General features: G+C 43.0%; 1 protein-coding gene across 1 annotated transcript in view; it reads left to right on the top strand.

Annotated features, from left to right (window-relative positions):
* FRAS1 (Fraser extracellular matrix complex subunit 1) overlaps nucleotides 1-24,309 on the top strand; it is a 320,933-nt gene extending 296,624 nt beyond the window's left edge. The window contains exons 64-74 of the mRNA XM_039540816.1: nucleotides 972-1,204; nucleotides 1,673-1,833; nucleotides 2,619-2,833; nucleotides 6,246-6,396; nucleotides 8,001-8,108; nucleotides 8,999-9,158; nucleotides 10,843-10,959; nucleotides 14,874-15,040; nucleotides 15,391-15,596; nucleotides 18,305-18,451; nucleotides 20,230-24,309. Coding sequence (XP_039396750.1) covers nucleotides 972-1,204; nucleotides 1,673-1,833; nucleotides 2,619-2,833; nucleotides 6,246-6,396; nucleotides 8,001-8,108; nucleotides 8,999-9,158; nucleotides 10,843-10,959; nucleotides 14,874-15,040; nucleotides 15,391-15,596; nucleotides 18,305-18,451; nucleotides 20,230-20,826 — 2,262 coding nt within the window. The 3' untranslated portion in view covers nucleotides 20,827-24,309. The remainder of the gene's footprint in view (nucleotides 1-971; nucleotides 1,205-1,672; nucleotides 1,834-2,618; nucleotides 2,834-6,245; nucleotides 6,397-8,000; nucleotides 8,109-8,998; nucleotides 9,159-10,842; nucleotides 10,960-14,873; nucleotides 15,041-15,390; nucleotides 15,597-18,304; nucleotides 18,452-20,229) is intronic.
* The last annotated feature ends 487 nt before the right edge of the window (nucleotides 24,310-24,796 follow it).

The following is a 24,796-nucleotide window of genomic DNA, read 5'->3' on the forward strand; positions in this document are numbered from 1 at the left end:
CGTGACTGTGTACAGTAGCGCAAGAGGGTGTGGATTGCGCATAACAGTACATGGTGAGTGTTGTGGGGCTCACAGTGCATCCTTGAAGCATTTGCCGTTTTGAGATTCTAGGTCAGTGGAATATCAGTTCTTGAAGAACAATTAACTAAGTTAAGTAATGTGTGTATATTTTAAACCCACCCAGCCACCCACAAAGCCCCCAGCTTCATTAAGAGAACATTATTAAGGTTGCTAAGTCCAGCACACAAAAGTTAAGATGTGTCAGAAATAAGGTTGCCTGTGCAACCTTAATTCAGCCCCCTGGTGCATATGCATGATGATACAGTCTTTAATGCCCTGATCGATAGGACGCCTGCCTCAGGACGGATGGTGCTCACTGAATGAAAACCTATTCAATATTTTGTTTTATTCTGGTTGTTTAACGGGTGGCCCTAAGCATTATTTGCTGCACAGTATTCAAACCCTTCTCTCAAGACAATTATTAATTTCCTTCCGGGCATTTCCATGGTGCTCCTCACAAGAGCATGAGAGTGCTTCACAAATATGAATGAAACTATTATCTGTGAAGCGAGGGGGGTGGCATTGTCCCTGTTTCACAGAAAGGGTACTGAGATAGAGGTCAGACGTTTCCACTAATTTTGCATGCCCAACTGAGAGCCCTAGGACCTGACTTTGAGAGTACTCAGCAGTACGTTGTAAGCCCTCGGGGACAGGGACCATCTCTTTGTTCTGTGTTTGTAGAACACCTAGGGCAGTGGGGTCCTGGTCTATGGCTGGGAGCCTCAGGCACGACAGTAATATAAATAAATCGATAATAACCAGAGAACACGTCGTCTGTTCAAACACAGCTCCCACTGACTTCGTTGCAGCTGTGAGTGCTCAGCACTTCTGCAACTCAGCCCTTGCGTATTGGGGGCGGGCCTGGCTTTGTCTTCTACACACATGCAAACCTCTTTCCTCATTCCTTCCAGGTGCTGGACAGCATTTACTTCAGCCGGCGGTTCCATGTGCGCTGTGTGGCAAAAGCCGTAGACAAGGCTGGGCACGTGGGGACCCCGCTGAGAAGCAACATAGTTACCATAGGGACCGACAGCGCCATTTGTCATACTCCTGTGGTAGCTGGAACGGCCCGAGGATTCCAGGCTCAGTCATTCATTGCCACTCTGAAGTATCTGGATGTCAAACACAAGGAACATCCCAACAGGTATAAGCCTGGAAAGGCGCAATCACCTGACCCTGATTCTGGTCTTCCAGGGCTTTAACAGTTTAATTCATTTTTTTACATACACAACAAACAGAACAGAAAAAGATGGATGTGTGTAAGAAATGCGGTCTCTTTTGTACATCATAAACTGGATCTCCCCCACACACACTCCTCATATTTAATACGGACGGGCTGCAGTGAGCATTCATATGATTTCCTCTGAAGTCACGCCTTACTCCTTGAGTTAGAAACACTGCAGTCAGGGGGTCTATTTCAAGGAATACTGTGCTACTCAACATCAGCGAGGAAATTCAGCCCTAAATAAATATAACACTAACGAACTCAAACTTGTACTATGAGCTGTTGACAAGACCTTAGCTATGTGCTGTGTAAACTGCTATAATACGCACCCCTTTTGTGAACAGTTTTTGCATAAACAGCTGTTTCTGTTTATTTATTCTGTCCCAGAATCCATATTTCAGTGCAAATCCCCCACCAGGATGGAATGCTGCCTCTCATCTCCACTATGCCTCTGCACAACCTGCACTTCCTCTTATCCGAGTCCATCTACAGACACCAGCATGTCTGCTCAAACCTTGTCACCATCAGGGATCTGCAGGGCATCTCAGGTAATTTTTAAAGCAAGCTATTGCTTTGTAAATTAAAAAGGAAACATACAGCGTGTAAGCTCTTTAAGGCAAGGACCTAGCATGCTATTGGCACTATATAATGAAGAAGAATATCTCTGTTAAGGTGATATCAATATTCAGCAGAGTTGCTATATTTGAGGGAGATAAATGGGAAGGAATGCACTTAGCGGGTCATTTCCCCTTTCCCATATATGTTCTTTGGCAGGTCTTTATCAAGGTACATAGTGAGCCCCTGTGCCTCATTCTGCTGTGTGGCACAGAAAGCAGCATCAGCAAACGAATCATGTGGAAGGGCCACCATGAGCCAAGGAAAAAATCCAAGACTTGTCTTTAAAAATTAGTTTAAGCTACCCTGGGACTGCAAACACTCTAATGCATACGTCATAATTGTATGTTTATTGCATGGTGTCACTACAGGGCAGAGTTAAGGTTGTTTGGATGCCCTAACTGTGCGTTTTCATACCTTAACATATTTGGATATTTTATAAGTTTAACCTTACCCCTGAGTTTCCTGGCTTTGTAATATTTTGTTTCTGGAATAAATGCAACATCCCTGTAACATTTTTACCTTTTTGTTATTTACATGGACTCAGCCTTAACTCCAGTTTGAAGTAGCGAAAAGTGCCTCTAAGCACTACTGTAATAAAAATCATCATCTCAGTATATATCCGATACCTCATCTGATAATTAAAATGTTATGTCAGTACCTAGGCCAGAGTTCCTTCATTCGCAGAGATACATCTCCTTTTGTTTCCTAATTCCAGAAGCGGGATTCCTGGATGAAGTGACCTATGACAGCATCGTTCTGGGTCCTGGATATGACCGTCCATACCAGTTTGATCCCACCGTGAGAGAACCAAAGACAATCCAGCTCTACAAACACCTCAATCTGAAGAGCTGCATTTGGACCTTTGATGCTTACTATGACATGACAGAATTAATCGATGTCTGTGGGGGATCTGTAACTGCTGACTTCCAGGTGAGGGTTCATTTCCATAAGACTTGGGCCCAATCCAGACCTCTTTACTCAGGCAGAAGTCCTGTAGCAGTAAATATTCATTGGGCGTGCCTTCCATCCTACGGAATCAGTACACATTTGATTTGTGCTATTGGCTATTATTTAAGGTAGAATAGTAGGGTGACCAGATAGCAAGTGTGAAAAATCGGGATAAAGGGTGGGGGGTAATAGGAGCCTATATAAGAAGAAGCTCCAAATATCGGGACTGTCCCTATAAAATCAGGACATCTGGTCACCCTATAGAATAGCAGCAAAGAGTCCTGTGGCACGTTATAGACTAACAGACGTATTGGAGCATGAGCTTTCGTGGGTGAATACCCACTTCGTCGGATGCATGAATAGTACATTATGAAATGTACTTGGCTCTTTTATTTTGATAAGCATGGTGTCGTTTTAATTATATTATTCCATGGTATGCTAGGAAATATACTGTAAATGTTGTAAGTGCAATAATGTATTGGTAATATGAAAATTCATGACTGTCTCTGCTCTTAACTGTTTTGGACTAGATTCTCAGCTGGTGTAAATCAGCATTGCATTCAGTGGATATATGCTGATTTACACCTGCTGAGAATGTTGCCCTCTGTGAATAGTGGAGTGAGCTCACAGGAATTGTTTGAGGTTTCTCAGATGTGCAGATTAGCACAGTGAGGCTCAGCAATAATCTAGTATAAAATAATGGTTTATGTGTATGAGCACCACTGCCCTCTACTGGTTGCAGTATGTGTAACCAATATGTTCTAATAACCCAGACTGGCTCGTGGGTTTAACTGTTCCTTCTACTGACTGAGCAAGCAGTGCTGCTCTTTTAATGCACTGAATGGAGACGTGCGTTTTTAGAGCTGAAATCATGATTCACAGTACCTCGTGCGCAGTTAGCTAATGTGTGTGGTTAGCTCATGTGCGCAGTTAGTGTATGTGACAGAGCCCAGGTATTATAACAGACGCACATACCCATACGTTTATAACGCACACAGAGCTAGGGTACATGCATATAAAGATAAAGGCATGTTCGCAGACTCAGCTTTGACTAACACTAGTGTTTTCGGTGGGTGAGGAACAGCTTTGTATTTACACAATGTTCTTTCAGCAGAATAGGGGGAGGGAGGTATTTTTCATTTCTCAAATGCTAATCAGGAAAAAGACTGTCTTTAGTCACATTGGCAAACTCATTCATCATTTTAGTGACAGTTATTTTTATTCCAATAGTTTTTGAAAACCAGCAACGTCGGTGATGATCCACTGAGTTATCTTTATACGTGCCCATTTCATATATTAAAATCCAGTTATTGGGAGGTCTTGAATGGTTTGTAGGCTTTCAACTGACCCTCTGCACATCACCCGATCTGCCTGCTTTAGGCAATTACAGTAAGATTTTTAACAGCAATAAGAGCTGATCTAACTCTGTTCCCATTTAAGTCAATGGATCAATTACCTTTGACTTCAGGGAGAGCAGAGAGGCCAACACTGAGCATTTATCAAGTCCTGGCTTTAATAATTAGAAATGCTACTTATTTTTTTATCATGCAAATCAAGAAAACTATTTGTCTGTTAAACTCGGGTCAAACTTTTTTTAATCTGTAAGTATTTTCTTACTGCCTGAAAATCTTAAATAAAATCCTAGACAAATTACAATATTTGCTTTTTCAAAACATCTGCTGCAATCAATGCTTCAAGCACTTGAAAAAGAGCTTTCATCAACTCCACCTGTGTACATTTGCCTCTGTACTATGAATTGGTAAACAAAGAAAAATACCTATTTAACCCTACACCAGAATGGCAGAGTGTGCAAGAAGATGTACGGCAAGGAGAGAAAAAATGGCTTTGTGTAAAGATACAATATAGGAAATGGGCATGTGCAAAGCTAGGTATAATATGATAGCTTTATACCTTGCCCATTTCATATACAAAAATCCAGTTACTGGGGTGTCTTGTATGGTTTGTAGGACACTATAATTATCTGTGCTCCAAGAGGGAGGACTAGACAAGCTTCCCTCCTCCCAACCATACTTGTTCATTAATCAGCAATAATCATAGAAATGCAGGACTGGAAGGGACCTCAGAAGGTCATCTAGTCCAGTCCCCTGCACTGAGGCAAGATAAAGTGTTATCTAGACCAGCTTTTCTCAAACTAGAGTCCGCGGACCCCTGAGGGTCCCCGAGGGTGCCCCAGGGGGTCCACGGGCCCCACTGATCAACTCCTCCTCCCTCCCTCAACTCCTCCTCCTCCCTCCCAGTGCGTCCTGCATGCTAAAAGTCTGGTGGTACAGTGAGGCGAAGGCAGACTTCCTACCTGCCCCGGCTCCGTGCTGCTCCCAGAAGCAGCCAGCGGGTCCCTGAGTCCCGGGAGGGAGGCAGGGGGCCTCCGTGCACTGCCCCCACCCTGAGCACTGATGCCGCAGCTCCCATGGGAGGGGGAAGGGGCTTGGGGGGTCCCTGAAAATTTTTAAATCAAAATGAGGGTCCTCAGGTTGCTAACGTTTGAGAACCGCTGATCTTAGACCATCCCTGACAGGTGTTTGTCCAACCTGTTCTTAAAAGGCTCTAATGACAGAGATGCCATAACACCCCTAGATAATTTGTTCCAGTGCTTAACCACCCTTACACATCCTCTTTATAACAACCTTTTATGTATTTGAAGACTGTTTTCATGTCCCCGATCAGTCCTCTTTTCTAGACTAAACACAATTTTTTCAGTCTTTCCTTATAAGGTTATATTTTTTAGCCCTTTAATCATTTTTGTTGCTCTTCTCTGGACTTTCTCCAACTTGTCCACATCTTTCCTGAAATGTGGTGCCCAGAACTGGACATAATACTCAGTTGAGGCCTTACCAGTGCTAAGTAGAGTAGAAGAATTACTTCTTGTGTCTCGCTTGCAAGATCCTGCTAATGCATCCCAGAACGATGTTTGCTTTTTTTGCAGCAGTATTACATTGTTGACTCATATTTAGTTTGCGATCCACTATAACCTCCAGATCCTTTTCTGCAGTACTCCTGCCTAGGCAGTCATTTTCCGTTTTGTATTTCTGCAGTTGATTATTCCTAATGTATGATCCTTGGGGTGGGGTGGGGGATCAATGCCTTAGAAATACTGCATCCTTCCCTTTGTACATCCTACATGTACATGTACATCCACGAATCTCCTTGTGGAAAGAGGTAGCTTGGCATCCACATGACACAAGATCCAGACCTATGGGAAAAGAATTCTATGAATGCTGCTCTGACTTTTTGCTATTTCTGTGGCAGAATCTGAACTGCTCTGAGTGTATAGGGTTTACTAGTTACAGTAAATCTACAAAGCATTGTTATGAACTGGTGCCAGTATCTTTCACCCCCCAAAAACCCAATAACCATCTTTTTGTTTGCTTGACAGGTGCGAGATTCTGCCCAGTCCTTCCTAACAGTCCATGTCCCTCTCTATGTGTCCTACATTTATGTGACCGCACCAAGAGGCTGGGCTTCTCTTGAGCATCACACAGAGATGGAATTTTCCTTCTTCTACGACACTGTTCTCTGGAGAACAGGTAGACTGGCACATTTTTCCTCTTTTCTCAACTGTTACTGCAGTCTTCACTTTGGGCACAACTTGTTGAAGCACATGGGAGTTCTGTCTGAGTTAGGACAAATGGGATCAGACCCTTACATTGTAAATATTTAGCAAGGAGAGTCGTCCTTCACCTTCTAAGCTCTGTCCGTTAACAAATGAAACTGCCTTCACTGAGTGGTAGAAATTGTAGCTGGAAAAGACCTATTGGGTCATCTAGCCCTTTCACTGTCCTGGCAAGATTGTTCACTGGGATATACTTTTTATTGCGTTTCCAGCTCTCTTTGAAGTTATTCAAATGTTGGTGCTTCCTACCACAGTCTTACAGAACTCACCATTTGGAATTTGTTCCCAATAGTTGGTCCAAGCTGACTTTTGTTCAGTTACTGTCAGGTGTAAATTCTGCACAGTCTCTCTCCTTTTTTGATGATTACACCAAAGAACCAACACCTACACCTGTCTGTGGTCCGCTTGTGTGTGAGCCCACCCTTTCTATTTAGTCAAGCTGTCCATATTCCTTTTCATTTCCCTCCAGTTTGCCCCCTCCTTGAACCCTGGGCTTGTGGTGAGTAGGGCAAGAATTCTGTTTTGCTAAACATATTGAGGTTTCAGAATCTGTTTTCATTCTGTGCCAGAACAAAAGCAAGAGCTTTCTAAAAAAAAATGTTTAAAACCCATGAGCATACGTGCCACTGCAGAGTAGCCAGTGCTCTGAATTAGGCTGAGCAGGGACTTGTATCTGCATCTCCCACATCCCAGGTGAGTGCTCTAACCACAGGACCACAGGTTCTTCTGGGCTGTGTCTCTCTCGTTTTGACCAGAAAGTCCATCCTGATATGTTTAGACAAATAGGAATTTTCCAATGAGAAATGTTTCATCCAAAGTTCCCTCTAATTTTTTACATCCACATGCAGAATGAATTTTGTTATGTGCACCAATATGGAGGTGATGTGTGGCGGGGGTGGGGCCGAGGGGGTTCGGAGTGTGGGAGCGGGCTCAGGGCTGGGGCAGAGGATTCGGGTGGGGGGGGAGGGCTCTGGCTAGGGATGCGGGCTCTGGGGTGGGGTGGGGGATGAGGGGTTTGGGCTGCGGGAGGAGGTTGGGGCACAGGGTGTGCAGGCTCTGGGGGGGGGGGGCGGGGATGAGGAGTTTGGAGTGCAGGCTACCCCAGGACTGCAGCAGGGAGAGAGGACTCCCTCTCTCGCAGCGGCAGCCCAGGGCTGGAGGAGAGGCGCCCCTCCCCGGCTGTGGCAGTTCTGAGGCTGGGGCTGGGGCAGAGGTGCCTCTCCCAGTCTGCGTGACTCTTGATAGCCTGCTGCGTGGCCACATAGCTTAGGGGTAACTTAAGTTTCATCGATAAATTCCTGACCAGCTGAAGCTGAGACCCCAACCCCGCAGCCCTCCCAGGAGTAGTCTCGCTACTCACATTGAGTAAGAGCTGCAAGGATTGGGCCCTGGGTGTGTATTGTCAGATTCTCTACCTCTGGAATTCATGCTGGTGGTGTGAATTCGTTCATTGCAAGCAGATGTTCTAGACAATCCCCTTGCTGTTACATTCACTTTCTCCTCAATATGCCCATGCAGGGATTCAGACAGACAGTGTTCTCTCCGCCAGGCTGCAGATAATACGGATCTACATCCGAGAGGATGGCCGGCTGGTTATTGAATTCAAGACCCATGCCAAATTCAGAGGTAAGAGTGTCAGCTTTGATTTAGAACATCATACAAATATTGATTGGTCCTGAGGACAGTGATGATAAAGTTCTAGGATTATGTATATGGCTGAGGGCAATGTTCACGTTCAAAGAATTTATTTATTTTTATCCAAAGGCCAATTTGCTTTTCTGCTGTTACCCTCTAAGCTGGTTGCTGTTTGTTTGATTCATTCCCTATGTTTATTGGCACCATAATTCACCTGTATTGGGAAGGACTTGTGGTATTCTGTCTGCCTTACTCCTTTTCCACTTGTTCCTGCCCAGGGCAGGCCAGCTGTGCTCTCTGCCTTCAGGAGCCAGTGCTCTAAGGAACAGGAAACCAGAGCAAGCACAGTTTAATGCCAGGTATTGGGGACTCCTGACGCCAGCAGTGAAAGTGTCGGCATTAATGGTAGGCAGCTGGATGGAGTGAGGTTCCTATACTCCAGAGTTTGCTGGATGCCGTTAGAGTCAGCTGGTCTTTGCAGGAGACTACTTTTGTCATGGCCGTATCTAGACGAATGACGTTCTGAAATCCTCTGCTTGGTGCTGTAGCACCAGTGCAGTCCCATCACGGCTAGCAACAGTGGGAATGCTACTGTACATCATCTGCCAGTATTTTACCATTGTGTTGTTTGTAAATCTTTCTTAGGGCAGGCTTGATCCTGACTCACACAGGTTACCATTACGCACATGAGTTATCCCACTGAGTTCCAAGTTCTTGAGATCCAAGATTGGATCTTTTCATATTTTGTTTTATTTTAAACCTTTAATGGAACATTAGATATTCTACTGACCACCTCTCCAGCATGTGACTTCAAGACAAGAAGGCTAGATGCAGGTAAAAATATGTCTCTATAGGTGATGTATTTTTATTCCTCCATACAGGGCATTTTGTGATGGAGCACCACACTCTGCCAGATGTGAAGTCTTTTATAATGACTCCAGACCACCTAGGAGGGATTGAGTTCGATCTGCAGCTTTTGTGGAGTGCACAGACTTTTGACTCCCCCTATCAGCTGTGGAGGGCAACCAGCTCCTATAACAGGTGAGGAAGAAGGACTGTGGATACAGTTGGCTTTGTAGTTTCCATCAGCAAAATGGTGTTCGTGCATGCTGAGAATTAACAGCATCCTGGAGCAAAGTGTCCAGTTCAGTCATACTAGCACTTAAATTCTCTCTCTGCTGTTATGGCATTAGCCACTAGCATGAAACGTTATTTCTGTTTATCTCCTGGGTGGCCTTGATAAATCCTCTAATCTGTTTGGATCTTACATAAGCAGAAAGGCTCTTTTGGGCATGGAGGTATAATAAGTGAATGGCAACAGTCTCACCTGTTAGATGTCCTGAACACATGATCAGGACTTTATATATATATATGCTTATAAATTTTTTATTCTCCAAGAACTTCTCACCATATTAACAGCCTGTTGTTTGTAGGGGCTTGGTAATGGGATATGGAGTCTTTGGGCCTGATTTTCGGTTGCCTTGCACCTGTGTAGCTCTGGGGTAAATGATTGCACAAGGTGCAAGGCAACTGAGAATAAGGTTTCCATTCACTTCTATGGCAACAGATGAATTAAACCCTGGTTGGTGGGTAGCCCCTAATTTTGTTATTAATCTGGTGGCTCCTTTGTCTTCCTCCTCCAGCTATGCTCTGTATCATCTTATATAAATGACACCTCTTCAAAACCCCTCCTTCTCTTTATCCAGTTGCCTCCTCTCCTCTTCTCGGTGTCCTGTCTTCTGTTTGTTTACCTGAAATTGTAGGCCTTTTACAGCAGGGAATGTGTCTTACCTATGGGTCTGATTCTGATACCCTCACTCAATGGGACTACTTGTAGAATGAAATACCTTTACTCAGCTAGGAAAGTAGTATTAGAATCTGGCCCTATGTTAGTAAGCACTATATACCTTTATGTCAGTACCTATATGATTCCTCATAACAAGGATTGTTGGTGGCCTATGTAAAATGGATTCAGTGGCCTCAAGTCTAGTCATCAGTATCTGCCTGGTGGGCAGACTCAGCAAAGGGAGCTAGAATTGAATGCCCTATGGAACCTGCATTACCTCAAGGTATTGAGAGGAGGCACATAGGAAGGCAGCTTTCACTGCTACAGCCAACACTGTATCCGTCATGTGGGTAAAGGCAGAGCTTAATCTCCAGGGCTGTCAATCCAGTTCCTTTCAAGTGTACTGAATTCATTTTTGGGGGGAGGGACAAAACATCTGTGTAAGTAGCATGGAAGTATTGGTAGTGACTTCATTCCTAAAGGTACATTGAGATTTGCACTTTAAAGCAGGATTTCAATCCCTGTGTTTCATAGTTTAATTAAAATTAAGGCTATCCTTGATATAAGTACTTACGCTCTGATCCAGAAATATCTTCATTCACTCTTCTTTTCTTGCTATCATTTCAGTAAATGATCCCTTGTCTCTCATCCAGCTGTGTTCATGCACACAGGCAAACAGAGCATCTTTAAAAATTGTGGACCAAATTCTCATCCCTGCTGTAACTCCACTGGAATTGATGGACTTACACCTGGTGGTAGTGGTTCAAAACTTTTATCTTCAGTATTAGAATAGTGCAACAGGCATGGATAATCATTTGTACTAATGAGAAAATGTTGGATGCAAAAAGCTATGCAACTGCCCATCTGATAAATGTTTCCAGGCAGGTAAACAACTCCCAGATTAATACGGTAACCATGGCATCTCCCGTCTGTTTCCAGGAAGGACTATTCTGGAGAGTACACAATCTACTTAATTCCTTGTACTGTGCAGCCCACGCAGCCATGGATTGACCCAGGAGACAAGCCTTTGGCGTGTACTGCTCATGCCCCGGAAAGGTGAGGAGAGGCGCTATTCTCCTATTTCACTGCTCACTCAGACCCCAAGGCCTGCGTTCAGAGTTGGTACAAATGGGTTAACCTCAAGGGAGTGGAGCGTATGAGTAACTGATAGTTTGTGGAGTCAGAAATGAAGAATTGTGTGGATATAGAAATGAAGAATAGTTATATTGAGATGTGAACGTGGTTGGGGCACACGAATTTCATAGATATTCAAGAAAGCCACCTAGTTGTTCAAACAGAAGGTGTGCAGTGGAATATGCCCCCAGAGGAGGAGGAGCAGCGTACACAGCACCACAAGCTGAAATGGCTTAGATCACAGCATTGACTTTGTGCTAGCTTTACAAGGACACGGTCTGTCTGCTTGCATCATTTGCACAGACACAGCAGGCATCTAACATGAGCTATAGCAACAGCAGAAACGAGAGGGGAGAAAACTCTCTATTGGCTTTGGATTCTAGCAGTGAATGAGAGTGTCCTCCATCAAAATAGTAGAACAGGGCTCCCTCAACATTAAATCTATACTTTGACTGGAGCCCCTCGGAACGGTTTGTAACACAGCTCGTTTCACTACGTCTGAGCACTTGGCTCGGATGTCAGCAAAAAATGGTCAGAAAGGCAGGGGAAAGCATGATATCTTTTTTTGTTTCCTTTTGCTTCTGTCAAAGACAATCTGTGGAGTTACATAGGCCTGATTGTCACAGGGGCTGAATATCAGTGGCTCCAGTGGGAGCTGCAGTACTCAGGACATCTGAAAATCAGAACCACGTTGTTCTTGTTCTCCTTTTGGGGTGAAGTTCACTACCCCTGCCCACATACACTCAGACAGGGTAACTGGGCTGCATGCAGGGTACTAAGCAGGAGTTGGGTTGTGGAAGATGAAATTTACTGTCTTAATCTCTGGCTCTTCTGTGATCGCTACTAAAGGGGGTTAGTGGCCACTGTCTTTCTCCATCCTTTATGGGGCATTTGGGTACATGAAACTCATGCTTGTTCCCTTGGCCTGCCTGCAAACCCCAGATCAATGCTGGTTTAGTCAGTCCCAGTTCTGGGGCTTACAGGTGATGCAGAAGCCCACAACTAATCTGCCTGCTCCCCCCCCGAACAGAAGTTGATCCAGTAAAACATATTACTTCACCCACCTTGTGTCTCTGCTCCCCCATGGACAGCCCTGCCCCTAGACTTAAATAGTGTGCAGTAGCCCTCTTCAATGGAGAAAATTTCACTCTTGATGCATAGCCTTTATACCAGGCAGCAGCTATTTGTTATTAATGAGTGTTGTGCCCCATATGCTCCAGTTTGAGCTTATAAACAGTAGGAAATAAAGCTCCAACGTGTCAAATAATAGTACCACAGCTTCTGCGTTGTTCTGTAGGCTCCCATGCTCTCAGCAGATGCTTCATCTCTGGAGGAAAACACTGACTTGTGACAGCTGCAGCTCAGGGGAAGATAGAGATCTAAGGTCTAGTCTACACACAGATTTTGTAGAACTGTGTTGGTTAGAGGGTGCGATTTTCACTCTAGTGTAGATGGCAGTAAGCTAAACCAGCATAAATACCTTTATATCAATATGACTGTGTCCATTCTAGGATAGTGCGTACCAGTTTAACTATATGGATATGTTTAAAGTGGCATAACTTATGTGTGTGGACAAGTCCAAGCTGCATTTCCTTCTTTTCTTCTTGAAGTGTTTGCTCATGTCCATTCCATATTAGTGTGTGTGCTTGCCACATGCACCGGTGCCAGAAGTTTTTCTCTCAGCAGTATCCTTAGGGGGCACCAGAGCTAATCCCCTGGAGTGGCGCCCATATGGCGTGATATAAGGGGCATGGCCAGCTCCCCCAACCCTCATTTCCTTCTTGCCACCAGTGACGGTGCTGGAACATCTGCTGCTTCGACTAGCGTTGTTTCATTTTCTGTTCTTGTGAACTTTGAAAACCTGTAGTATAGTTGTATATAGTTAGTGGTTTCTTAGTTATCCTTAGTAGTAGTTCTCAACTTTTCGTGAGATCCAAATGGGGCTCAGCTGGGGGACGAGGCATGTCCTGGTCCCCAGGCTTTAAGCCCTGCAATCGCTGCAAATGGCTTATGCCCATCAGCATGTGGAGTCTTCTTGCCCCACCTGTCACACAAGGTAGTATGAGTTCTGATGGACAACACAGCCTCGATGTTCTACATCAACAGGCAAGGGAGAGCATGCTCGTCGGCTGTCTGTCAGGAGGCACTCCATCTGTGGGTCTTCTGCATCAGCCACGAAATCCACCTAGAAGCTTGTCACCTTCCCAGAATCAGGAATACGCTGGCAGACCAGCTCAGCAGGGACTTCTCCTCTCACTACGAGTGGTTGTGCCATACAGAGGTAGCCTACATGATCTTCCAAAAATGGGGAACTCACCAAGTGGACCTGTTCACTACCAGACAGAACAGGAAATGCCACCGGTTTTGTTCTCGACTGGGTCTTAGCAAGGAGTCCCTCTCCGATATCTTCCTCCTGTGGTGGTCAGGGAGCCTGATGTATGCTGTGATAAATCGGAGGGAGGAAGGGGTAGCTCCCTTTGATGGACACCCAGACAGCCAGTTAACTGTAAAATCCCTCTTGGTAGCTGTTCTCTACTTACTTTACCTGTAAAGGGTTAAAAAGTTCCCTACGTAAAGAAAAGAAAGTGGGCACCTGACCAAAAGAGCCAATGGGAAGGTGGAACCTTTTAAAATTGGGAAAGAAACATTCCCTTTGTCCTCTCTGGCCTGCAGGGACACAGAGCAGCAATGCTATAAGCAGGAATGCTGTGTAAGGTTTGAACTAGGTATGAACAAATTATTTTCCATACCTAGCAGGACTCATTGGGATAGGGAATGTTTAGGTAGACGCGATCAGGTTTAGTTTTTATTTTGGCTTGTGGATCTCCTCTGTGCTAACTCCAGATGCTTTTGTTTGCTTGTAACCTTTAAGTTGAACCCCCCAAAAAGCTATTTTGGGTATTTAATTTTTGGAATTTATCTAGTAAAAGCCTAAGTTCCAAATATATTGTCTTTCTTTTTGTTTTTAATAAAATTTACAGGATTGGATTTTTGGTGTCCTAAGAGGTTTGTGCCTATGTTGTTTAATTAGCTGGTGGCAACTGCTAATTTCCTTTGTTACCTTTCTTGGCTCTTCCTCGGAGCGGGGGTGAAAGAGCTTGAGGGTACCCTACAAGGAGGCATTCCCAAGTGCTCCTTCCTGGACCCAAGGGTTTTTTTTTGCATTTGGGTGGTAGCAGCATTTACCAAGCCAAGGTCAGCGAAAAGCTGTAACCTTGGGCGTTTAATACAAGCCTGGAATGGCAAGTATTAATTTTTAGAATCCTTGCGGGCCCCCACTTTCTGCACTCAAAGTGCCAGAGTGGGGATTCAGCTCTGACATACGCCTTCCCTCCGATTCCACTCATCAGCAAGGCCCTGGCAAAGATCAAGAGAGACCAGGCACAGGTTATCATGATTGCCCATGATCTCTTACCTGTGGCCCGTGAACTCCTACCCATCTCCAGGGGTACTGCTTTGGAGTCACCTAATATGCAATGGACATGAGCAAGCACTCGAAGAAGAAAAGACAGTTACCTTTTCTGTAACTGGTGTTCTTCGAGATGTGTTGCTCATGTCCATTCCATGACCTGGCCTCCTTCCCCACTGTCGGAGTTTCCGGCAAGAAGGAACTGAGGATTAGGGGAGCTGGCGGCGCCTCTTATACCACGGCATGTGCACGCCACTCCAGGGAGTGCCAGAGCTGGTCCCCTACGGATACTGCTGAGGGAAAAACTTCCGGCACCGGTGCATGTGACGAGCACACACACCTAATACGGAATGGACATGAGCAACACATCTCGAAGAACACGAGTTACAGAAAAGGTAACTGTCTTTTCTTCTCCTCCCAAATTTAGATTTTTGATCCCAATTGCCTTCCAGCAGACAAACCGCCCAGTTCCTGTCGTATACTCTCTGAACACAGAGTTTCAGCTTTGTAACAATGAGAAAGTATTTTTGATGGATCCCACTAAATCTGAAATGTCTTTGGCAGAAATGGATTACAAAGGAGCTTTTTCAAAGGGTAAGACCTTTTCCTTCGCCTTGTTAATTTACTTTAGCTAAAGGGTCCATCTATGCAGCCTCTATTATTGTGTAAGAGAAATGATGTGATATCGGAGATTCGTCTTGCCTATGTGAGCATGCTGTGTTACAGAATCATGCTACAACCCTGTCAGACCATGACTATAACTGTTGTATAATATAGTCATACCACAATATGGCACCATCTACATAGGCAACTCTAAACCCTGTCATAATACTATTCCCCAGCCTGGTTGATTTGGCTGTGTAGGTGGTTTCTTTAGTCTTTCTGAATTGCTCCTCTTCCTCCCATGAATACAAATATGACTATTATTCTCTCAACCTTCTCAGGTCAAATCCTATATGGCCGTGTGCTTTGGAATCCCGAACAAAATCTAAATGCTGCCTACAAACTGCAGCTGGAAAAAGTCTATCTCTGTACTGGCAAGGATGGTTACGTGCCTTTCTTTGACCCTACCGGAACAATCTATAATGAGGGGCCACAGTATGGCTGTATTCAACCCAACAAGCACCTAAAACACAGATTTCTGCTACTGGTAGGTTGTACACTGGACAAAATTGTGACACGGAATTGTGGCAGCTGTGGAGTTGTGAGTAGTTATGTCAGGGCAGATTCTGAAACCATCTCTTTGCTAAACTGTGTGAGAATCTGTGACACTTTGTGGAACACTTTGTATTTCTGATACTGCCTTTGGTCTGATAAAATTCCATGGAAAGCCAGTGAGGTTGAGCAAATCTCAAAGACACAGTTCACATCGCAAAATTACTGAATGGAGATGGAGACGAAACTACTTTCTAACCCAGGTCAAGGGTGAGACTCAATAAGGCCCATTCCAGTTGAGGAAAATGAGCCATTTAGCAAGCACAATAGCTAACACCTTTTAAATAGCATGTTTTAAACAGCACCTTGTTTAGACAAAGGCAGTGACGTTGAAACACACTTGAGCTTGTCGTGGGTAACACTACGGTTCCTGTGTTTAGCTAACGTGTTTGCGAAATGGCACCACATTTTCCTAGTGTAGACAGGCCCTGACTGGACAGGAGGGGAAGCTTGCCCAGCTGTTGTCCACACTGTGCACGTTCTGTGTATAAAACAACCTCATGTTCTAGGGTTGTTGATCCAGCATCTTCCATGAGCATTAAATTCGCTTTCTCTTCTTCACAGACACCCTGTAACTTTTAAACCCAGGCTGTTTGTTTGATCCATGGCTCACATTTTTTAGTCTGCTCAATCGCTCTCCTCAGGCCTTGTCTACACCAGGCTTTTTTGTCTCCAAGTTTGCAGCATGGTTCCCAGTGCTGGCAGACAGACAATAGCAGTGTGATCGTGGCAGATCAGGCTAGCCACCCGAGTATGTACCCAGGGATCGGGCAGGTTTGTAGTAGGATTGCTAGCCTGAGCTGCACACTTCAGTTTTCAGCATGCTAGCTGGAGGCAGCCTTACACCTGTATGCCTCAGTGCCAGCACTTGGGGAATCCTCCCTTGGCTGGATACAAGGCCTTTTGGGCTCTTTTATGCCACTCTAGCCCCTTTATGCGGCCTAAGTGGGCTGGAGCAGGGGTGAGGTTCTCACCTGTAGTGTAGACACACCTTTATTTCTGTGTGCTTTCACTGAAATATTTGCCTGTGATGCTGTTTATATCCCACTTTTTCTTACATGTTCCTAAAGCAAGTAGCATCTTACTGCACAGCAGTGTGAAAGGCAGGAGCGTGGGGGTTTTATAGTATATTAAATATAAGTCCAAATTCTGTGGACCTTACCCATCATTTCCTCACTCCTTATTCAGACACCTTCCCATTGGTCTGAGAACTAGGAAAAACTGAAGAAAGTCCTTGTGATTTGTACCTCATTTTTAATGTAGGGTTGTATAAACATATTTGTAACAGCAGCCCCCTCAGCATATAGAAGGACATTTACTCATCAATTTAACAAAAATCCTCTTTCATTGTATGAAATGGTGACTAGTGCACATAAACATGTTTAACTCTAAGTGAAGACTTTGAAATTAACATTTACCAGGGTCCTGGATGGCAGCCATGCTACCATTCAGCAGCATAATAAAAGCACCCTTAGTATTCTGAGTAAAATTTCATGCATCTATGTATTAGGCTGGTTACGCTCAGCACTGGGATGTTTAGTTTAATAAACCTAATCTTGGGATGATCTATTACAAACAAAATATCAAATGCTGTAAATCAAATTACAATTATAATTACACCTCTACCCCAATATAACGCGACCCAATATAACACAAATTCGGATATAACACGGTAAAGCAGTGCTCCAGGAGGGCGGGGCTGTGCCCTCCAGTGGATCAAAGCAAGTTCGATATAACGCGGTTTCATCTACAACGCGTTATATCAGGGTACAGATGTATTTCCTATGCTGTGAAATGCACTATATTAAAAATGATTCTTTCCTAAGTCCTAGGAGTTGGCACTTTGCATAACCACTTGCATGGGCTTGGGGCTTGGGTTTGACTTTTGACTGAGAGATGTGGGGCATTATTCTTGGACCTGGATTCTTGCTTCCCCTCTGAGAGATCTGCAGAGGTGACCTGCTTAGCCTCAGGTGGCTGTGGCTGATTTATTGAGCCCCAGACACATACCCGCATGGATCTCAACACTGTATTAGGGCCTCACTGTTCATTTCTATGTTTGATTGAGCACCGCTTGAGGATGTCCTTTTTAGTGAAGTCCTCCCGAGTCTAGTTCAGCAGGGAATTGTTGGCTGTGGCTTGGTCTTTGCAGGAAGAAGGGAAGCTGAAGTAAGAAACTGGGAGAGCAGCAGGACTCTAACGGGAGCACAGAAGTCGCTCTCTGGGGAAAATAATGGCAACTGGATAATTTATGAAAAAAATTGGTTTAAATTTCTCTTAGGGAGAAAATGAAAGGGAAAAAATTAGGAATAGGGACACTTATGTCTTTGGATTAGCACCAGGAGTTAAGGAAGAAGTGTGTTTTAAGGAAGTTTTTGACTCGAGAGGATGGCCGTTAGTTGCACAAGAAGAGTGTGGAAGAGGGCCGTGCTGGGTCAGCATGGAAGGAGGCACAAAGACATGAGTGAGAGATGCTCTTCTTGTGTCCTTTTGCTGCTTCCTATAACACATTAACCAAAAAGTCAACTTTGACAAATCTCAGTTGTCATGTAGCTTTTGGTTGCCAGTTTGTTACTAATGTATGTGTCACGCATAGTGTGTGGTCCCATTTCTTCAGTACATATTGCTTTCTGTAAATTCCAGGACCGAAACCAACCTGAAGTAACTGATAAGTATTTCCACGATGTACCTTTTGATGCCCACTTTGTCTCTGAATTGTCTGATTTCCACTTGGTGAGCAGCATGCCAGGAGTGGATGGATTTACTATGAAAGTGGATGCTCTCTACAAGGTGTGTTGCATGAGATGCACAGTACCACAAAACTTTGTTATACAGACAGTCCAAGATACTTCGTGCTTTACAGACTCTAGGCCTGACCCTGCATGTATAGAAGTCCAACACACACTAGGGCAAGCCTTGCAGTCGTATCTAATTTTCTGTGGACAAAGGCAGCACATATTTCCTAGTACCAGAAACACTCTTCAACAATGTAGGGCCCTAATTCTTTACTGGGATCCACTAGCACAAGTCTCTGTATCCATGCAGAGTCTCACTGAGCCCAGCTCTTATTCACTTCCTTTAATGCTAATCTTCAGGTAGGAAGTGGATTTCAGAATTCCAGCCCAGGGCCTTCATGTTCAGTCTGTGAATGTGCTGAGTCCCTTTAACTGATCCTGAAGTCAGTAGGAATTTAGAGTACTTAGCAGTTCTCCCTGGATCAAACCACTCAGTTATAAAGGTGGAGTTCCTAGAAGGTGGGTCCTGTCTCTGCACAGTTACCAAGCAAGATATGACTTAATGAGCAAGTCTAGAATATAGGTGAGACCTACATTGTCAACAGCTATATGAAGGAAGCTATCTATCAGTGAGTTTTACAGGAGCTGCATGTTAATCAATTTGAAGGTTCCTATTGACTCTAGTGCACATTGATTCAGCTCTTTAGTCAGCACATGATTATCTTTGCCATGGTGGGCTCTCGGACAAGGAACTTGCTCTTCCCTGAGATCCATCTCAGCTCACCTTAAAATCATCATATGTTGGAACAAGAGGCATTAGATGGGAGAATGTATTATCTTCCCCTCCCCTACACTTTTCCCACATTTTCCCATTGAACTCAATTTGGATTTCGGGCTCCCCAACACTCTTCAGGATCAGACCTTAAATTAGACAATGAATACTGTTCAGACCAACTCCAGCACATACATTGGAGATCAGAAATTCAGTTCAGCTCCCCACCAACTCCCAGAATGGATTTATTTGTTTGACCTTTCATAAGAAAGCGCTGTATTTAGTTTTTAAAAAAAAAATTGTAATTAAATATTTAATGACAGTTCTCCAAGCCATTCAGCAAAGAGTCTCTTTTAAAATAGTTATTATTTATGAATAATTTACTAGTATTATCATCATAGTTATCAGAGCTGGTCCAAAACAGTAAACAAATTTATAAAAACAATTTTATTGTTCTTTCCAAAAAAAGTGAAATGTTAATTAATTTTTTTCAAAAATCAAAAACTGTCAAACTTCCAGAAGTTAAAAATGGGAAAAAATATGAATTTTGGGGGGGTCAGACAAATAATGTTGACACAAAATGTCATTAAAAAGGGAAATTTAAAAAAATCCAACCAGCTATGTATTATTGTTAATATTTCTAGAACTGGACAGAACGTTTAAAAATGATTAACACTGAAACAAAATATTGACACAATATTCTGGGCAATATTTGCCCCCATTTTTTGGTCAGCTCAAATTGTTAATATATTGTTATTGGTCACCAAACTATGTGATAGTGTGATGGCTTCCATCGTGGTCAATGCATGGAGAACTGAACGGGGACCTCCAGAGCTAAAAGTATGAGCTGCTACTGCTTGAGCTAAAGCTCCCCAAGGAGGACTGTAACAGACCCATATCATCTGTAAATCAGGCACAGACAGGCACCTATAACATGCACTTGTCCCTGGCTTATAGAGTAGCACTTCGCCCATTTCCATCTGCTTTGAACAGAATTCTAGCATCACTTTAGCTAAAGTCCCAGAGTAATGTCTCTTGTGTGTATATGTTCTGTCATAAAGGTGGAAGCTGGACACCAGTGGTACCTTCAGGTGATCTATATAATTGGCCCAGAAACCATTGCAGGGCCCCGTGTTCAACGGTCTCTCACTCACTACCTGAAACGCAGCCGCAGGGACCTGGTGGACAACAGCGGCAGACTGATTCTGGATGACTCGTTGATCTATGACAATGAAGGCGACCAAGTCAAGAATGGCACCAACATGAAATCGCTGAGCCTGGAGGTTCCGGAAGCAGTAGCGTCTGCTTCCTTATCACAAACAGGGGCTTCCATAGGAAGTGCATTTGCTGCCATCATGCTGCTGCTGCTTGTGCTCCTGTTAGTTTGCTTCATAACCCGGAAATGTCGAAAGCAGAAGAAGAAGAAAAAGCCTACCAAAGATATCATGGAGGAATATCCTCTCAACACCAAGATAGAAGTACCCAAGAAAAACACAGAAAGGGCAGAGAAGAACGTAAACAGACAATACTGCACTGTGAGGAATATCAATATATTAAGTGACAATGAGGGTGCCTACAAGGTCAAAGGTGCTAAGGTCAAACAAGTGAACTTAGAGGTCAAAGTTCACAACAATTTACATGATGGAACGGAAGTTTGAGAGTGCACGTTCTTTTGTAAAAGCTTTTTATAAATTGTAAAAAATAAAATAAAAATTTACTGGTATTTTTATAGTCTGGTGGAAAAGGGAAGAATATAGCTTTGAGTGGTGGACAGCAATGAATCCTCCCATGCTTTAACTCACAACTGAGCTACCTCATTCAAAGCAGGATTGTGTGACACACCCAGGGCAGAAAACATTGAAACTTTCATGTGGTATCTCTACCAACATTCAGTTCTATTTTACGCTGTACCGTTTTCATAACAGCATTCCTGGCAGGCAAATATTTACCTAAGTTCTACAGTGATTCTAATAAGAACAGTTCATTCTAATGGGGTTTAATAATGCTGGAAGATCAATAGGCCAGTGCAGTGTCCTTAGCAAAGATCCTTAGAAGAGCTGGAATCTATTCAATTCCGCTCGATACTGCTTTCCTTTGCTCTTCCTTTTTGCTGGAAGACATCATGCAGAACATGACAGTTTTGGTCAAGCATACAGGCACACACAGCCAGTTCTGAAACTAATGCCAGTATCTTCTCAATGGATGATCTGCATGGGAGTGAAATGCTCTTCGAGAAAATCACCCCAGGCAGAGGGCCCACACATAGCAGCAGGTATCACTTAAGCCCCATATTAAAGGGGAGTTAAGTTAAGGCCCTTCTGCACTAGAGTGATTTTCACTCTCAAATGAGTGTGAATCTTCTATTGTTCTCTGTCCTGGAGATTTAGGGTGAAATCCTGGTCCCATTGAAGTCAATGGCAAAACTTCCATTGACTTCACTCTGACTCTTTGAACCACCAATCCCACCACGTATCCTTCCAACTCAGTGAAACTTGGAACCGAAAATCATCTGTTTTGTCTCTCAGTCAGTAGCAGCAGCAGATTTCTCTGCTATGTTATAAGATTGAAACACCTTTCATTGAGAACACTCCACGAAGTCAATGCAAAGAACTATTTGGAGCTGTCTAGATGAGGGGGTTGTCAACTTGAGGGTTGCACACAGTTGGTTGTGGGTCACAATATTGTCAAATGGGATGGAGTCCTAGCTAAATCCAAGCTATATGGGAGGAGAGTCCTAGTATTGAAAAGAGTGAGAACCACTGATAAGGATAAGCAGTTGAAATGTTCTAACTTTTGCTTACAATGATCTGAGCACTTTTGTACTGTAGTGTGTTACATTTTCATGGTGCTGTACAGACATTAATGAACCTCTTAGCATTATTCCAAACTGATATTTGATTTTGACGAGATACCAAACCTTTTCTCCCCTGACCCTCAATCACATACAGTACAAATGAAACAGTTGCTCTACTGCATGATGCACTAGAAAATAGTGCCTGTTATTTATTATTTATGCCTTATCTGCGCTTACTTCCGAACTCATCACTAATCTTTACACTCCTGGGTGCACTGTAAACTGCATGAAGTCTGCAACACACTCATCCCCCAGGCTTTGAATTCCAGCTTTGTGCAAACTGGAAATAAAGCAGCTCGTATTGTCTATTGCCTGCAAATTTTAGGATTTTAGGTTTCCCACATCATTACAAAAACCCACAGAACAACATGTGTCTTAGTTTTTAAGAAGGTTCTCTTCATTTTAAAATATATTCTTTTTTAAAATGGAGGGACAACAAAATCCAAAACTTGTTCTGACCACAGTAGAGCAACTGCAACTCTGGTGCCTAATGACTCCATTCACACTTTATAGTAAGGTTCCATTTATAAATAGTTTACAAATCAATAGATGTTTTAGTAAATAATAATAATAATGGAGGTCAGTTTCATTATCCCTTTTTATAGATGTGGAAATTGAGGCACAGAGAAGAGAATTGACTTGCCCAGCATGACCCAGCAGACCCCAATGGCAGAGCCAGGAATAGTCTCCTGAGTCTCAGGGGACAGTTCGCTAGCCGCTAGGCTACAATGGTTAATCAATTGTTATAGAGGCCAAGAGTTTGCTTATAATCATTTGACACATTCTACTGATGTGCTGATAAACAGCTGTATCTTATGGATGCAACAGGCTTATAACATCACTGCTCATGTATTAACCCTTTTCAAACTGTTTATAAATGTAACAGCACTATGAAGTGTGATTGTGATTCCTTTAGCTGTGTCCCCCATCTCTATTATTGTATTTCCTGATGTGGCACCATTTCAGGTTTGTTTCTGGTAGCTCAGGCATGTGGTTCACCACTACATACTCATACCAAGGTCACACAGACATACCTAAACAATCAATATTTTGGGTTGTCAAAGATCTGATATTACTTTTCTGGGTCTATTAGGCATTTGGCCAGGGAGTGTTTGTTTGTTTGTTTTCCCACAGATTCAACAGCAACTGGATAATATGTGTAAATAGAATATGTAATGCGCACTTTCTGAGTGGAGGTGAGATCGGATTATTCAGCTTAAATATTTAAGGGGTGTCTGTTCTCCCTGTGATGCATGCAGACTGCTCCCATTGGTGATTGTTTTAGACTGTAAGCTCTGCATGGCAAGGACTGTCTGCTTTGTGTCCTGAACAGCACAGAGTTGCTCAGTGCCTAGCACCAGATCTATCCTAGTGTTAAATGGGAGTTTTATGCATATGTTTATGGAAGCTGAGAGGTGGAAAGCAGCAGCAGAGCCATCTGATTTCACACAACACTGTGTAATAATAGAGCCTGGGATCCCTCCTGTGTAATGTTCACAAAATAAATACAGGAACTACCCCCGGCAGATTAATTATGACAACCTCACAATAGTGACTTGCCTATGGAAAATTAAAAAGCCTGCAAAATTTGGGGTGTTCCTTCATCTCACTTTGATTGTCAATATCCAATCTGTTAGACGTACACTTAAAATGAAAGTGTTGAAGCTTTGGATTTGTGACTTAATCATTTTATTCACAATTGTCAGCCATGTTTTATATATGTTGATCAAAGACCATGGATGGTATTTCATTTCATTCAGATATGTAGCACCCACATAGTCTCAGTTTCTGCAGTTTGCTTGTTAATGCATTATAAATCCTACTGTACTTTTTAAAGTGTTGAAATTAGTACAAATAAAACCTTGGAAGTTCATTTTCTCTTGTGTATTATGGTGCTGTATAAATAAAAACAGAGCCAAGGTGCAATGTTACAGTTCTCCATATTTGTACAACTGTTTTAACCTGACGACACTGGGGACATTATATATTTCTGCTCCTGAGAAATAATAATGTTGAGACAGGCTTACGTATGACTGCATTTTTCTGACCTTGTGTGTGCATATGTTTTGATATCCTTCACTTATTTTACTGTGCATTGTACCCCCCTGTGAAGACCGTCTGATATCTGAATATATCACTTGTGGTGCTGTCAACCTGTTTTCTTGAATCTCATTATAATTTATAATTTTGAATATCACTCTATTTGTTAAGGAGTTAATGGTTTTTTTTTCATGCCGTACATGTCACAATACAATTTTTTTTTTGCTAATAAACAACATTTTGGTTACTTTTTGATACAAGCTTTCAATTTATTTAATTCTTCATGACACACATGAAGCACTCGAATCACTCTGGAGTCAGTGCTTTGAAGAAAGATGTCTTAGAGTTGGACACACACAGTGTTATCCAAAAGTTCAGTTATACCCTAATTATTTCCCATTAAATTAGCAATAATGTTATTGTTGTTCAACATTAAATTAAAAATAATTACCTCATATCTAGATAAACTCCAAAGGCTATCAGTGCCTCCTCAGTCATTTTACAAGAACTATTTAGAAACAGACCAGGAATTTAGGTGGGGTTACTCACCTCCACAAATTACTACTTCCTCGTCCCACTCTGTGAATCCCAGACAAGAGACTGATTCCTGGACAGTCCCACTATGTCTTACTTTCTTTTTCATATAAAATTCTTCTAAAAAATGTGTTTGTTTTTAATATTGAAATCTGGGATTTTTTTCCTTCCATCATCCTTTCTTTCTTCTCTTATCTATA

Source organism: Mauremys reevesii, linkage group 5 (assembly GCF_016161935.1).
Source record: "Mauremys reevesii isolate NIE-2019 linkage group 5, ASM1616193v1, whole genome shotgun sequence".
Taxonomy (NCBI): domain Eukaryota; kingdom Metazoa; phylum Chordata; order Testudines; family Geoemydidae; genus Mauremys; species Mauremys reevesii.